This window comes from Saccostrea cucullata, unplaced genomic scaffold (assembly GCF_032062105.1).
Source record: "Saccostrea cucullata isolate Sc308-1 unplaced genomic scaffold, CSIRO_AGI_Scuc_v1 ctg3194, whole genome shotgun sequence".
Classification (NCBI taxonomy): domain Eukaryota; kingdom Metazoa; phylum Mollusca; class Bivalvia; order Ostreida; family Ostreidae; genus Saccostrea; species Saccostrea cuccullata.
In genome coordinates this window covers 59,567-75,386 of record NW_026939654.1, presented here as the reverse complement: position 1 = coordinate 75,386, position 15,820 = coordinate 59,567, and the positions used below count along the sequence as shown (strand labels likewise).

Sequence of the window (15,820 nt, the reverse complement as noted above, 5' to 3'; positions counted from 1 at the left end):
ATGTTGATTTTTTGTAAATTCTTGTAATTTCCAATTGTCCAAAAGTGCTTTTGAATTTTTGCTTATCCACATTTGATTCATACCACTTCTTGAATATATTGTTGCACAGTACTTTTGAAGATTTTCCCTCACTACTGTCTATATCTCATTGAGGAGTAATATAAGAGGCTTGGTTGAATATTCACTGGAACCCGCAATGTATCTTTGTTTGTAAGGATTTTTATGAAGTTTCAAAATCCAAAAATATAAATCCCTGAAATATAAATAAATTGAAGGTTTTCATGGTGCTTAGATTTGAGACTTTGTTTTGCTTCCTATGTCATTTCATACAAAATATGTGACAAATGGCTTAAATCAATGAAAGGGGTAAAATAACGCGAAGTTTTTAAATATTTCAAAAACTACTCACCAAAAACTAAAAATTTTTTGCATGCTGCTGCTGTAAAATGATGATTTTGTTTTTTCCCCTTCTACAAATTACATTGTCAAAGTTTTCTTTGTTATCAAGCCATTCGGAAATAAAATGTCATGAAATTTACCTAAATACATACTTTATGATTAGGTTATGCACCGGTTTTTAAAAATTCATTAATTTGACATCATTAATGACAGATAAATAACGATGTGAAAGCACTTTAAATTAGACTTATTCGAAATGGTGAGGTTAGACGGTAATGCAGAGTACCAAATTATCAAGCAACACTATGTTGAGCGGGATATGACTCTATTACAAATAGAAAGATGTTAACAATGAAAAAACACAAACATGAGTATGGAAAACCGGATAATCTCTAGTTCAAGATGTTTGAGGTTGACTTGACTGGCTGTCCGTTTCAAGAGAAAAATAAAAAAGAACAAAAAAGCAAGAGCAGGACGTCATAGACCTACACTGTACGTGAAGACCACTGTTAAACAATTCCATCTTTATCAGTTATGAACGGGATTTTGAAATTGTGTATCAAAAGAATTTACTCTGCAATTTTTGGTAACAATCGTATTTGAGATGAATAACCAGTTAACTAAAAAAATCAAATACGGTGCCTAATCTATCCTTTAATAGGTTAAGCACAGTTTTTTTCGGGAAGTTTTACTATAAAAGGGAACAGATACACAAAAACTACGAGCTTCGTTTTGACATCGTCAGGTGCTCCGACAACCGGTTTGCTAGATTCGTTTAACAGAGAGAAAAAATGTCATTTATGAAGATATGGATTTCATGCATCTGTAATAAAAAAAAAATAATTCAATATTTACAATTCAATACATACTCAATTATACTAAAACGGTGAACATTATCTATTATAAAGTCTCTGTACGTGATTTTTTTTTTTAAAAAGCCCACACTCTCCTTTAACGTGAATTATAAAATTTTGAACATCGTGTATCAAAGAGTAAAAAGTAGGGTTGGCAACTTTTTGTCCCCCGCTTGAAAAGTGGGGGATATTACTTTGTGTCTGTCCGACCGTCTGTCTAGCTGTTCGTCCGTCATTCTGTCTGTCTGTAATGCTTTCGTTTCCACACGATATCTTGAGAACCCTTTGAGCTTTTGCAATGAAATTTTGCATAGCAACTCCCTATGGAAGACAGAAGAACCCTATTGATTTTGAGGTCAAAAGGTCAAAGGTCAAGGTCATAATTTCGATAATTATGTCTGTTATAACACTTTCGTTTCCGTGCGATATCTCGAGAACCCTTTAAACTTTTGCAATGAAATTTTGCAGAACAACTCCCTGTGGCTTAAGGAAGACCACTATTGATTTTCGTCAAAAGGTCAAAGTTCAAGGTCATAAATAAATACATTCTGTTTGTGTGTAACACTATCGTTTTCGGGCGATATTTCAAGAGGATTTTGAGCTTTTGCAATGTAATTTTATACCAAAAGTCCCTAGGACCTCCCTCACCCCTCTCAATGTGTCCCGCCCCGTTTGTTTTACTAGTATTTATTTTATAACATGTCGCTATTTTAAGCATAGGGGCATGAAGGAAAGTTATTACGTATTAAACAGATTCTCGACGAACTTTATATTCTTATTACATCTATTAGAACTGTTTAATGAAGGTTAAATTAGACACCATGCATTGTGTAGAATTTTGACAATATCGAACGTGAATATGTGTCTTCATCTTTGCATATAATTTTCGTTTAAGTACAGCAGTTCCGTGGTGTAGTGGTATGACTCCCGCTTCACATGTGAGAGGTCCCGGGTACAATTCCAGGACGATCCATTTTCCAATAAGACTTTTAATATATTTTCATGTGAAATGCTATTGCAATACATGTATATACATGTAAGTCGTGACATTACACAGAAAGTTTGAGAACATATTAACTTCAAATCTGTGTCTGCATACTTTTAATCTATTTATTATCAAACTGTGAAATCACAAATTTTCGTGGGGGGGGGGGGTAATTTTCGTTGTTTTCGTGGTATGAAGAGACCCACGAATTTATGTCCAGAACGAAATGTAAAATGTTACATACATAAGTACTCATTAATTCTTGATCCACGAAATCAAATCCCAATGAACCAAGAGATTTTCCTCAAACAACGAAAATTTGACCCCACGAAAAAATGTGATTTTACAGTACTATTGATTAATTTGGATCAGTGATATTTTTTGTTTCCTACATCGCGTTGACCAATATGAATTGAAGGTGAAAAGTTTTTTTTGGTACATTTGTACATTTGTCATTCGATAACTTGCTGCCATTTTTGAATAAAAATAATACAAGTCTGATTCAGCAAATGTATTATATTTAATTTTTTTAAAGAAATTTAAGCACAAGTTTTAAACGGATACATAAATGCCTAAAAGAAACTACAGACATTGGAAGAAAGATCACAAAGAATCATTATGAGTATTTCTTTGCATAACTAATCTATTCTTTTTAAGGATTTATCATGAGCTTGCAATCATTTTCTTTTCTTTATGCAGTATAAAATTGCATTAATGGCAAAAAAGTCATCAAATCACTGCACTAATATTATTGAAATGAAGCGAAATTTATTATACGGAATAATTGTTGTTCAGATCAAGTTTACTAAAACACCAAAAATATACGCATTGCACATGAATTTTGACGATCACTAATGGCACAATCGGATACTCTGATTCCTCAAAAAGCCGTAAGTTCATTGTTGGCAAATTAGGACTCTTTTTTATACAAAAAATAGATTATTAAATCTTACGTATATTTTGGACACAAGAAGGGGGAACGTATGCTCCATTTAAATTCGCCAATGCTGTTAAAAATTGATTCTGAATACTATTATACAGTGGAGCCTCATTTATCCGGACGCTTTGGTTCCATATCAATTTGTCCGGATATGTGAAGCGTCTGGATATCTGAATTACCAGTAAAACAAGACAAAATAGCGTTTACAAATTCCGTTCTGATGAAAAGTTGTCCGAATACTGAAGCATCCGGATATCTGGCGTCCGGATATCTGAAGGTTCACTGTAGTACACTTTTTGATATGTAAGTTTAGTTCATACTCTCCTTTATATCCCAAGTGGTTCGATGGCCATAGTCATTTAAAGGAATGCGAAGATTTAGGAAAATCTTTGGAAGGGGTTGGAATTAATTATTTAAAATAGCGCTTTTGTCTGCTGTCAGAATTAGAAGCTGTGAAATACATGTAACGTCAGAAGAAAGGTTTTACCCAACTTCTTTCCATTTGTTTCAGTATTAAAGAGACAATACAACGTTTCGTATTAAAAAAAATACTACGGAAAAAAATCACTGTCAGACATTTATTTGTCAGACCAGATACATGCAACTCATTTTTTTACGTTGGTAGAGGGAAAAATGATAGCATTTAAATGCTATTCAAATTTTTTGATTTTCGATTTCACGATTTCAAATGACATTAATATTGCATCCTTAATTTCATGAATTTATCAGCATTATTCAGTTCGTGACGTGCACAACACTAGATCTGAACTTGAAAAATGCATTTCAACAATGTAACGTCAAATATTTAAAGTAAAACGTCTGAAGAATTTGAATGAAAGCGCTAACGTTTTACAACTTGTGTTGTCGTTTTTTTCTTTTTTTAAATATTTATTGCCGGACACTGTGACTATTATATAATTTATTATATACACACTTTGGAGATATATATATATATATAATCAAAACAATCAGTTCAATTTATGTACACCTGAAGACGGATTATGAGATCCAGAAAGCGCTTGTGTTAAATGAAATTTGGAAACTTCATTTTCTTTTTCTAATTATATATATATATATATATATATATATATATATATATATATATATATATATATATATATATATATATATATATATATATATATATATATATATATATATATTAATTTTTCTTTCTTTGGCAATGAAATTCATTATCAAGTAGATTTCAAGTAAATTTGTTTATTGTTTTGTCATCTTTCGTTTATGATCTTTATCAGGAATGAATATATAATAGGGTGAGAAAGCGGAAATGCGAGAGTTCGCGAGATTTTGCGTGAATTGAACCTCTGGAGATAAACAAATCCGCGTATATACATAGGCATTATAGATTTCTTCTTTTTAGTGATACAGAATGGCATTGTCCATTCTGTATTGGTTGAATTTTGTATCCGGGACTAAAAAGCTACACCAGAAGTCTGAAGTGGCTGTGAAATCTGAACACGTTCTTAAATTCCTGTACGATCCTGAGCTGAGACACGTCCAGGGAAGGGTGCAAGCCAGCATGAGGGATAGAAGCTATCATATTAACGTATGTATCAAATAGTTTTGATTTTTGATAATAATAATATATAAGTACATAAACGACATTATTTTCAATATTTCGTGTTGCATTTAGATCACACTTGGGGATAATTACACTGTGGAAGACAGTATCTGTGACTGTGTTAATGGCCAGGATAAGTGTCACCACAAAGCTTCTCTTCTGTTATATGGGTATGCATTTTTTTAATACAATAAAAAATATAAATGATTTTTTACCTTCATTTTATCACAGGTACTTGGGTCGTGGTTTATAAATATTTATAATGTACCTTATTGATATGTAAAATACTTTTTTTACATATCAATAAGGTACATTATAAATATTTATAAACCACGACCCAAGTACCTGTGCATTTTATAAATGTTATTTATCTTAATTTAGGTACAAGAATGTTAGTAAGACGGATGTAAGAGAATCTTGGATAAAACACCCAAAGAGTGGACCCCCAAAGAAAACGATGACCATGGATGAATTATTTCCTCCAACACCAAAACTAGCAAATTATAGGTATACATAAATTATGTGAATGTGAAAAAAAAAAAACAAAAGTGATATAGATTTTTTTTTTAAATCTCTCTGCATTCTATTCAAATAAGATTAAATTACGTTACACTGACAGGGCAACATCAAGATCAGTTGATGAGAGAGATATAAATTTCTTACGGGAAAAGCTGAATGACCTTGGTCGATTTTCAGGTCTTGATTTGAAAAAAAAAATGTTGAAACATGTTTTGTTCTTTGTTTAATTGAAAATGTTTATACATGTTTCCTTATTTTGTTATGTGACCAGACTAACAAAATATTTTCATTCAGTTTTTGTTGAAATGAAGTTGAGCACTATCAGACTTTCCTGCATATTGAAAGCAAAGTGTACGAGATATCCATTGAAAGTGTTTGCATACACTGTATATTGAGAAAATGTTAAAGTATTGTTATTTGATAGACTAATTAAGTATAACCCATTTTATTATTAAAATCAAACCATAACTACTGTATCATTTTAGATTAATAAAATATACTCATTTCAATCATTCATACATTTATAATTTATTAATTCTATTCAAATTGTTGGCCATGCAATGGATAGTTTCTGAAGAACCCCCTGCTCCCAAAGTGGATGTTCCATGCGTAGAGGATCTTCTGTTAACGGAAGGTTACACAAGTGCGACCAATAAAGTGCAGTGGCTTAAAACAAACCTCCGTGTATCGAAGCAGCAGACAGAACAAGTAGGACATTTATATAAGTATACTCTAGAATTATTATGAATTATAAATACTTTGAATCAGTCCCCACCCATTCTTTATTATTTTTTTTTGGGGGGGGGGGGTGTACTTTGATTTTATTCCTTTCTTTTAGTCTCTGTTGAAAATACGGATTGGCCGGATCACCTGGTCATTATTTTAAATGTAAAATAAATCACTTCCTTAAGATATTTTAAGATTGAAACAGTAATGAATATGTCTAGATGTCAAGTGTATAATGCACACATCAGTAAATACAAACCCATTTTGAAAAATGTGGGTCAGAGTATACAAATCAATTTTTTGATAATGATGGCACAACACTCATATTTCAACTGATTAACTTTCAAGAGAGGGGATTACATTTTGTAAATATTGTACTTGACATGTCTTCAAAAAGAAAAAAAAATATATGTGACATTAAAAATAAATATTAAATTGAAAATTATGAATATCATCCATATATCATTTTTACACAAAATATTTTTTAAACTATATTAATACATGTAGTACCAACTATATTATTTTGCAGGTGGCACAAATGACATGTGGTCAACGAACAAATTATCTTTGGGCTTTGGTTAAAAAAAATCGATTAACGGCATCAAATTTTGGTGTGGTACTATCGGCAATAAGAAGACAGAGGTAGTACTTTTTTTCTCATCCAAAAGTAAAGTTAACATATCTTATACAGGTATATTACCTTGTTCAAGTTAAGTATATAATTTACTTTCAACTGAGGAACTATTGATATATTTTTCAGATTCCCACCATCATTATATAAGCAAATCTTTTCCTCATACAATCTCTCGACAAAGGATGCCATATTATGGGGGATCAGTAATGAGTCAACTGCTAGGACAAAATACTGTTCATTTGGAGATGCTATTGTAGAAGAAACTGGTAAGTGCATGTGCTTATGTGTAATTTATAAAATAGCCCACAGGTTTCAAACATCTTAAAGGACAAGAATTAATTTAAACAATTTTAAATATTGGAATTGAATGTGAAAAACACCAAACATATTTATTACAGGTGTATGGCTGCATGAGAGTGGCATATTGGGAGCCAGCCCTGATGGAATTATTCGACGTGCAGCGACACACAATTACAACTACCAGGATGTAGAATTAACAGACCTACTCGAGTGCATGGCTGTTAAACCAGAAGTTTTGGAGGTGAAGTGCCCATTTAGTGCAAGGAATATGTCAATTCCCGAGGCCATAGAATCTGTCAAAGACTTTTGCTTGGGTAGGTTTTAGTTTTAAGGTACAATTTCCGCAAAATCTGAAATCTTGATTAAGGAATGGTACATATTTAATACAAAGTTTATTATTTCATGTCTCAGATTACCAAATATATGAAGGAAGGAAGTTCTACAAGTTAAAGGAGGGCCACAGATATTACGATCAGGTGCAAGGACAGCTGCACATACTTAACAGGTCATCATGTGACTTTGTAGTGTGGACTACGAAAGACATAGCTATTGTGAGAATTCTTCAGGACAGCACCTGGACCCCAAATATGTCAAAACTCATCGATTTTTACTTTTGTAAAATAATCCCAAATATTGTTCAGGAATGACATTTGGTTAGTATGACATCATATAGGCAATTTTGTATATTTGTACTGATATACGGTAGGTTTTTTATGAGTGACTTAAATTGAAGTTTTTGATTAGTGATTACGTACCAGTAATCCCAATTTATACACATACAAATATGTTATATGTTTATGTAATAATACAGTGAGTTGTAGGGCAATGTCAGACTTGTATACCTGCTACATTGAATATTTTGGGACTTGACTTGAACCGCTTGTTTTCAGTAATCATGAGGCACTATTTATAAGGAATCTTATTGTTATACATATGTACTCGGGGTAAAGCTGGAAACCAACAACAGAAGTTATACTTTGTTTTCTGAATTATTTCTGAAAGTTTTCTCATCATTACACATAATCATGAATAATTATTTCTTGAGTTTTATATTGTATTGATTGATTTTTGCTTGTAGTGTATTTCAGGTTGTTCTTAGTATTTCTTACCACTTAAAAATACACAATATAATTTTTTAATACAGTGAAAGATTTCTTTCAGAACTGTAGAAGAAATAAGTTAAGTATTCTGTTCAAATGTCTTTTTAAATATATATATATCACAAACTGTGTAATAAATTTTTGACTGTATATGCTTTTTTTTTTATCTAGTCGAATACATGTATTAGGCCATGCAAAGTTAATTACTTGGTTCTCAGGCCTTTTTTCAAGAAATATGATGAGGGAGGGAGGCATTTTTTTTTCTTATTTATTGCCCCCAAAACATGACGAGGCAGCTTTTTGCATTGTACAAAACCTCAAAAAATGATGAGGGAGGTGATTTGGTGTTTATATTTCATTGATTTAGCATTAGAAAGGGTCAATGAGGCACCCTTGGAAGAGATGAGGGAGGGCCTGAGAACCAAGAAATTAATTTTTTTTTTGCCTAATATGCAAGTAAACAAGAGACGAAGTGATGAAAAAATACATGTAAATTTTATGTACAATATGGAACTACATTTTTTGGTATTTCACATATTCCATGTAAATATTGGACATCATTTTGTCAAAGAATTATTTCATAACAATTGTACTGTTCCATTATCCAAAGAGACTAATGACTCGATGTATTAAAAAAAATGGATAAAGAATAGAAATTTACTATAACATATGTAAAATTTGCTAGCTTTCATGATATTATAGAATTTAAAATATACATGCTTTTTTGCAAAAAATAATGATAAATGGAGTATTTTCAAAGAATCTTTGTAAAGGTCAATGACAACATACTATTTACCTTAAAATGCTCTTTTCAAAGTTGTTTACAAGATTTATGATACATATAATACAACCTTTATTTTCCTGGCACTTATACATAGCACTCTACTTGAAGCAAGGTTGGGTTTGTCAAAACTTTGTTACACTTACATTTACAATATCAATTTAGGGTATCAATATCATAAAAGAAATATATGTTAAAGCTGAACACAATTACAAATACTTGGAACCTCTCATGAAATAAATTACATTTGCTCCACCTCTACATTCTTATATCATATATTAATGAGTGTCTAAATCTTGAGCCTGAATGTAATTATCTGCAATCTCTGCAATCATTGGATCTTGAAAATTGACTAGTATAGAACATACTTGAAAAATTTTCGTGCTTAAATGTCTAAACTTGTGAGGAATGTGAGATAATATCTCAAAGTTCTTAATTCTTTCATTTACCCGCTCTACATGGATACGAGATCTGGCAATTTTTCTGCACAGTTGCACTTCGGCAGGAGTGTATTGTCCTTTGTCTTTCAAGAAAGGAGGGATGTTGAGATGCACACCTGCTGGAAGGAGAGAGTGAATAGTAAAACCTTTATCAGCCAGAATCATATCCCCTGGTTTCAACTGGCAGAGCATTTTACTGTGTTCAACAATGGCCACATCAGATGTACTTCCTGGGTAAAGTTTGCTTACATATACCACAGCTCCGTTAGGGGCAACGCCTGTAACAGATTTTACGGTGTGCCTGTTTTTATATGAGCTATAAGTTTGAGACTGTGCTAACATATCCTGCCCTGGAACGTCTTGGGTCACCTCTGTCGCATCGATCACAAGACGGCAACAATTAAAATCACCAAAACTTGTCGGCATAGAGGACTTGCACTTTAAGAGGGAGGGAATGTTATTTTCAATCATGCCCTCAAAGAACACCTCATGCAAAGCAAAAATATGTGTAACCACAATATTTTGCACTGTTGTCTTACTTGTGCTGAACCTCTCAGCTAAATCTAAATTGGGAGAGTTTAGCTTCAATTTCATCAGTGTCATTAATAACTGGTCAGTTCTTGAAATCACTGCTGGTGTCCAGTTGTTGACATAATTTATGTTAATGGAAATCTCTGAATAGTTGAGTCCACTACTCTAAACATGTCTACTTTCAAGGAGGTGTACATCAGCATCTAATAAAATATGAATTTATGGAATGTAGTTGTTCTAGTTTGTTATAAAGGTAAAATAATTTCTCATACTGTATATAATTGCATAGAAAACGGTCGTATTTTTTAAGGTTGAATTATTTAGAGGGATTGACCTGCAAAAATCATTTTTTTTTTATAACTCACGTATAACATGGTATAAGTTGGATGAAGAGTTTTGGACCAAAGTTTAACTCCCAAAAATCAATCTACTTATAGGTGAGTTTATACAGTATATGCGATTTGAACAAGGACTTATTGTTGTTTAACATCGCTCTCATGAATTTTTCACTTATATGGAGATGCCTTCACTTGCCAGTGGAGGGCTACAAATTCTGACTATACTCGGCACTTATGGCCTTTGAGCAGTGAGGGATGTTTTTCATGCCAGCACTTACTGGGACCTCTGTTTTTACAGTCTCATCTGAAGGACTGGTCTCCATCCCGCAATGGGATTTGAACCCGGGAGGTAAGGATCAACTCCTTATTTCACAATGCTCTAACCACTTCACAGAGGGAGCTACATTGGAACAAATAATGTATCAGTCAGTAAAAAAATGGATACCTTCTTTTCATCATTGATGATCTGGCTTATGGTGAAAGGTTGTTTCCTAGTCTTAAGAATAGCTATTTCTGATGTCAGCTTGTCAATTTGTTGTTCCATTTCCTTCAAAAACCATATAAGTGTGTAACTGTTTTTTTTACAACATTGTACACAAAACAGAGTTTAAGTACTACAATACTAAATACATGTACTACTGAAATTTTTATACTCACTTGGATTTGTTTTAATAAATTTGACTCTTTATCGCAGTAACGGTCCCGTGTCGCAGTAGATGCTGGTCATGGTCAAAACCCTCACTAAATGATTGAATTGGTTGTGCAGCTTCTGTCTCTTCCACCATAACCGCATTTTCTTCTCCCTGGTTTACAGATGGGCTCTGTTTGCATTGTCTGTATGTGTTACATAATTTGCTTATAACTAACTACTTCAAATTTTTACATATATTCTGTCAGATTTTTTTAACTTCATAAATTTATATTAGCTGTTGATAGAAAATATTTAGTTATTGAATAAATTGTATGGTAAAATGATGTCTCAAAATAATGACACAAAAATATTCAAAACATACCTTGAAATAGCATTAGAGTCTCCAAAGTCAAAATACTGTCCTTGATTCCAAGGGAAGATAGTTGGTCCATTTTCTTTTTTTCCATCTTTGAAATGACAGCTGCATATTCGAGATCTGTCAGCTGCAGTTACTGTCCTATCTTGTCTCCTGAATTAAATATATTATATTCAAATTATAAGTGTAAATATAATCTAGACAAAGATTTCATGTCCGAATACTATTATTTTCAATTTCATAGCTCTTGTAGATCCACCTCCCCTCTCCACCCGTGCTCTCGTGGGTGATAATTCGGGATAACTTTAAGTTGACTATAAAAGACCACTGTTACAATGAATCAGAATATATTAAAAAGTGAAATACAGTGATTTAAGCAGTTCCGGATCGTAACGGGAAAAACACTCGGTAAATTATTTATGCAGGACCTGTGTTTGATTTCTACATTGAAATAAATAGTCTTTTATTTACTCTTTCAAGCCACATTAATATTTTGTTTAAAACGTTATACTTTATAATCGAAGTTTTCCAATTAAAATATGCTGGAGCTCAAGCAGTTTAGATGATTTCAAGTAGTTCCGGTTTTCGCCACCTATCGTTGTTATTTATAGTTGTAACAACAGAGGTCGTCTCAAAATTCATTTTTAACGATCAGATCTTAAGTTAATTAGGGACAATAATATTTTTCCCCACTTTTTTAAAGACTTGAGCTCGAAAATGGAATATCAATTATATCATATACAAAGAAGAAAAGATCATGTTTCAACAACTTTATTAACGATAAAATAAACTATCAAATATTTTAAAAAATAAAAAAAAAACATAAAAATCAGAAAATTGCATTGGAAAATTTAACTAAAAAAAATCATCAAAATAAAAAATATATTTAATCAAGGAATTGTTGTTCATTTCATACAAAAAACGAGGAATAGGACATAAATGCCCAACATATAATTCACCAGTTCACTTAATTGTATTTGAATGCACATGAAACTTTGCTTTATATAATGTGTGAAGTTTGAAGAAAAGGTTAAACTTGAGTACATGTACTTTCAAAATAAATCATTTTTATACACAGTAGATGAGAAAGTTGAAGGCAATAGGGGAAGTCAGTTTTAAAAAAAATACACACAGTTGAAAAATTCTTACCAAATTTAAAATTATGTATAAGTTACAAAAATATCTTGAATAGTTTTTTTGGTTTGAAAGTTAGCAAGCTGCAAATTTGAGAAAAGTGAGGTCAAGGTAAAAACAAATCTTTAAGCAGTTGAATACCTCTCACTATATGTGTCAGCAAATGAAGTTTGATAAAAATATCTTGAAAAATTTCTTTGAAACTGAGCTTAACACAAAGTATCACAGATTGACAGAAGGACAGATGACGGACATGACAAACACTATACATGTTACGTGTAATATACATTATTAACCTCTGCAAAAAATTCTCCATTTTAATCCAGAATTGTCTAAAAAGAATTTGATAAAACTTTCGGCACACTGATGACCTATCAGAAGGCCTGCTGCATACATTGTAATTAGCAGTAACCCTCTTTTGGTTTCATTGGTGGTTTCATAAAGTTCTTGCTTTCTTTTAATTTCGGACATTTTCTTCTGTTTTCTTCCCTTGACTACTTTAAGTTTCTTTGGACTCAGTGATATATTATAGATATAGCAAACATTGAAAAAAAAATTACACTCTACATTGTATAATATTTAATGAGATTGTTCATTCTTTAAGTTTCTCGATTCAATTTTATTAATTTGTTTACATGTATTTTCTTCTAAGGATCTTTGAATTTGTAGTATCTTCTGTAAACAGCATGTGAGAGAGAGAGAGAGAGAGAGAGAGAGAGAGAAAGAAGCTATATGGGGGAGAGAGAAAGATACTTAAAGCCATGACTTTGAAATTAATAATACTTTCTCAGCCTTTTAAAATCAACATAATTTATGATAAAACTCTGAATGTAAAATAAATTCATGTTTCTGACTTCTTGTTTACGTATTTTCTCTTGTTTGTTTTACCAGCTCTTTTGAGACAACCCCGTTTATGGTTCATTCGGAACTGCTTAAAATGGGATGTTGTGAATATTGCTCTTTATTTTGGATTTACGCCGTATTTTAACGAAACCGAAATTTCATGAGATAGAAGATACATCAATGTTTCATTCACATGTCTTAAATGAAATACATACCTTACCACAGTTTCAGAGCACGTCTTTACTTTCAAGAAAGCACGTGTTTAATGTCGGTCAACGTCACTTAAGCGCTTGCGTTTGTAAACAAAAAGCCTGGACACGGTAAGATAGACGGAGTTTTTTATCTCGCTATGTCATCCAGAGTATGGACAATACATAAAGCTTCATTTATGTAAAGAATCATTAGAAACAGAAACATTTATGTTTGCATAATTTTATTTATTTGATTAAAATTATTCGGAACTGCTTAAAATCCGGAACTGCTTAAAGCACTGTACAACACTGATAACTCTGTATTCTTAAGCTGAATTCAATTTCAGGCATTAGGTAACATGTTATAGGCGTACGATTGAAAGGACAGTGTATAACCCGACATTCCTCTGTTATATTTTGAGAAGTGTTTTTTAAATAAAACATCATACCTGCAAAGTTTTTCCCATATCTTTATTGATTTCTTTGGGAACCTGAAGAAGCTGCAAGTTTCCCGCAAGCTTTGGTGGTTACAGCTCGCCACAAAACAAAGCATTTTTCACGAGGTGAAACCGGCAATATTGAACCGAAAGCACATGTTCGTAATGTTTATCTCCAGCAGCCAAACCGGAAGTGACGCACAAACGAGACTTTCTTGCCCTATTGTTAGAATTTGTTATTGTTGTCTTGGGGTTTAACGGTACCCTACACAGTGTTTTTTTTTTATTTTTTTTTTTTATATATAGTTTTTCATAGCATTTTTACATTATTGTTTTCTTTGCGTTTTAATTATTTTTAGTTTTATAAAACACAAGATGAAACACACCCTTTAAGTCCGGTTTAATGGTGGCTTATAGGTCCTTAATGGTGGTTTAATGGTTGTCTTTAAGTCACCATTAAGAACCTTTAAGTAACATTTACACCACAATTAAGTTACCATTAAGCCATCTCAAAGTCCTTAATGGGTGCTTAAATGTAGCTTAATGGTGGCTTACAGGTCCTTAATGGCGTATCTGAGGTAAAAAAAAAAATAAAAATACGAGATTAAGCGGAGATTAACATGATATTTGTTATTTACATTCAAATTAAAAATTTCATCTATCTTGAACTTAAATATCCCTTCGTTTCTATTACTTAAATTGACTTTAAAATATGTCTGATATTTATTTCCGAGTCGGAAATAATTTGGTTATTTTTTTTAAATTCTGCGATAACTTTGAAACGCAATTGATTTAAATTGTGTAATTTACAGGAAAGTCTTCTCTTTATGTAAAGTAACAAAACAAATAGAAAGATCTTTTTAATTTTAGATAGTCAGAACTTATCAAAAATCCGCCATATATCACTTAAATGGGTGCTTAAATGTAACTTAATGGTAGCTTAATGGTGGCTTACAGGTCCTTAATGGTAGCTTTTAGACCACCATTAAGTCACCATTAAGCTACCATTAAGAGAGAATTACAGGTGCTTAATGTCCAAACTCCATTAAGCTTCCATTAAGCTACCATTAAGCCACCATTAAGCCACATTAGGCAGTCGATAATATTGTTTATATGGGTGAAAAATTATTTTTATAGTGATTTGTTATCAATATTATAAATATAGAGTTCGCACATATCTTGATTTGGTAAAAATAATGAAAAAGAACGAAATTCAAAATTTGAAAAAAAAAATCGCCATAGTCGGGGCGCGATCCCCGTGACCTTAGGATTATATGGCAGATGCCTTATCCACTAGGCTATCACCGCTCTTGATTACAAAAGAAAATATTAAATATTTAACCTTTATTTTTTACAAAATTTGTTTGGACTTATAAAAGTATTTACTAGTATTTTGTTGAACGTTTCCAAAAGTCTTGAATTGATTTATTAATCAAAATATAAACAATTTTATTTGTGGAACTGTTTAAAAGGCTTGTATCACATTAATATTTCTAAACCATTAAGTTCGGCTTTTAGATTCATTTAATGTGATTGAGTTCTTCGCTCTGTTATTCGAAAATTTATACATGTAAGCATTAAATCATGATTGAAAATAAATTAATTATTGATAAAACACAAAAATCTATCATCGAAAAAGAAAGACGAAAAAACAGATTCTTCTATTTTTTTTAATATACTGTGGATATTAACGGTTTCTGTGTCAACAATTTAGTGACAATCCTCGCGTAAGATTTACCTGGTTTTACGTTTACAAAAACTTTTTTTAGAATATCATATTCAGTATCAATTCTTTTTGTATCATAATGGGTATCAAAATAATTGACTTTTTACGATGAATCATAATTTTTAAATTGTTATATACTTGCGTTAAATTTGAATTTTGTAAAAATAATTGATCATCAAAATCTGTCAGTGTACGTTGTGTATATATAGTTTCCTGCTAGTTAACCGGGGACGGTGGGCACACCTAATTAAGGTCTATTGTCTGACCAGTCGGTGTACTGTACACTGATAATCTGTTAATCTTACCCCGTTTCTCAATGTGTATACATCTGGTCGGATGTCATGTTTAGT

The 15,820-nt window shown here is 31.9% G+C and overlaps 4 protein-coding genes across 4 annotated transcripts; 2 read left to right on the top strand and 2 right to left on the bottom strand.

The window, feature by feature from the left end:
- The first annotated feature begins 4,505 nt into the window (after nt 1–4,505).
- Nucleotides 4,506–5,325, top strand: LOC134253512 (uncharacterized). The gene is made up of 3 exons (XM_062736034.1): nt 4,506–4,748; nt 4,836–4,933; nt 5,145–5,325. Exons 1-3 carry the CDS (start codon nt 4,572–4,574, stop codon nt 5,278–5,280), a joined length of 411 nt encoding a protein of 136 aa, XP_062592018.1. The 5' UTR covers nt 4,506–4,571; the 3' UTR covers nt 5,281–5,325.
- Nucleotides 5,326–5,837: 512 nt separating this feature from the next.
- LOC134253509 (uncharacterized) lies at nt 5,838–7,667 on the top strand. The gene is made up of 5 exons (XM_062736032.1): nt 5,838–5,990; nt 6,538–6,650; nt 6,769–6,908; nt 7,041–7,256; nt 7,354–7,667. The coding sequence occupies exons 1-5, from the start codon at nt 5,838–5,840 to the stop codon at nt 7,587–7,589; spliced, it is 858 nt and encodes a 285-aa protein (XP_062592016.1). The 3' UTR covers nt 7,590–7,667.
- A 975-nt stretch (nt 7,668–8,642) lies between these two features.
- Nucleotides 8,643–10,828, bottom strand: LOC134253508 (uncharacterized). Its single transcript, XM_062736031.1, has 3 exons — nt 10,790–10,828; nt 10,578–10,679; nt 8,643–9,997 (listed from the first exon to the last, which is right to left on the bottom strand). The coding sequence occupies exon 3, from the start codon at nt 9,864–9,866 to the stop codon at nt 9,102–9,104; it is 765 nt and encodes a 254-aa protein (XP_062592015.1). The 5' UTR covers nt 9,867–9,997; nt 10,578–10,679; nt 10,790–10,828; the 3' UTR covers nt 8,643–9,101.
- Nucleotides 9,920–13,970, bottom strand: LOC134253515 (uncharacterized). The gene is made up of 5 exons (XM_062736038.1): nt 13,757–13,970; nt 11,146–11,292; nt 10,831–10,966; nt 10,578–10,679; nt 9,920–9,997 (listed from the first exon to the last, which is right to left on the bottom strand). Exons 1-5 carry the CDS (start codon nt 13,858–13,860, stop codon nt 9,920–9,922), a joined length of 567 nt encoding a protein of 188 aa, XP_062592022.1. The 5' UTR covers nt 13,861–13,970.
- Between the last annotated feature and the right edge of the window lie 1,850 nt (nt 13,971–15,820).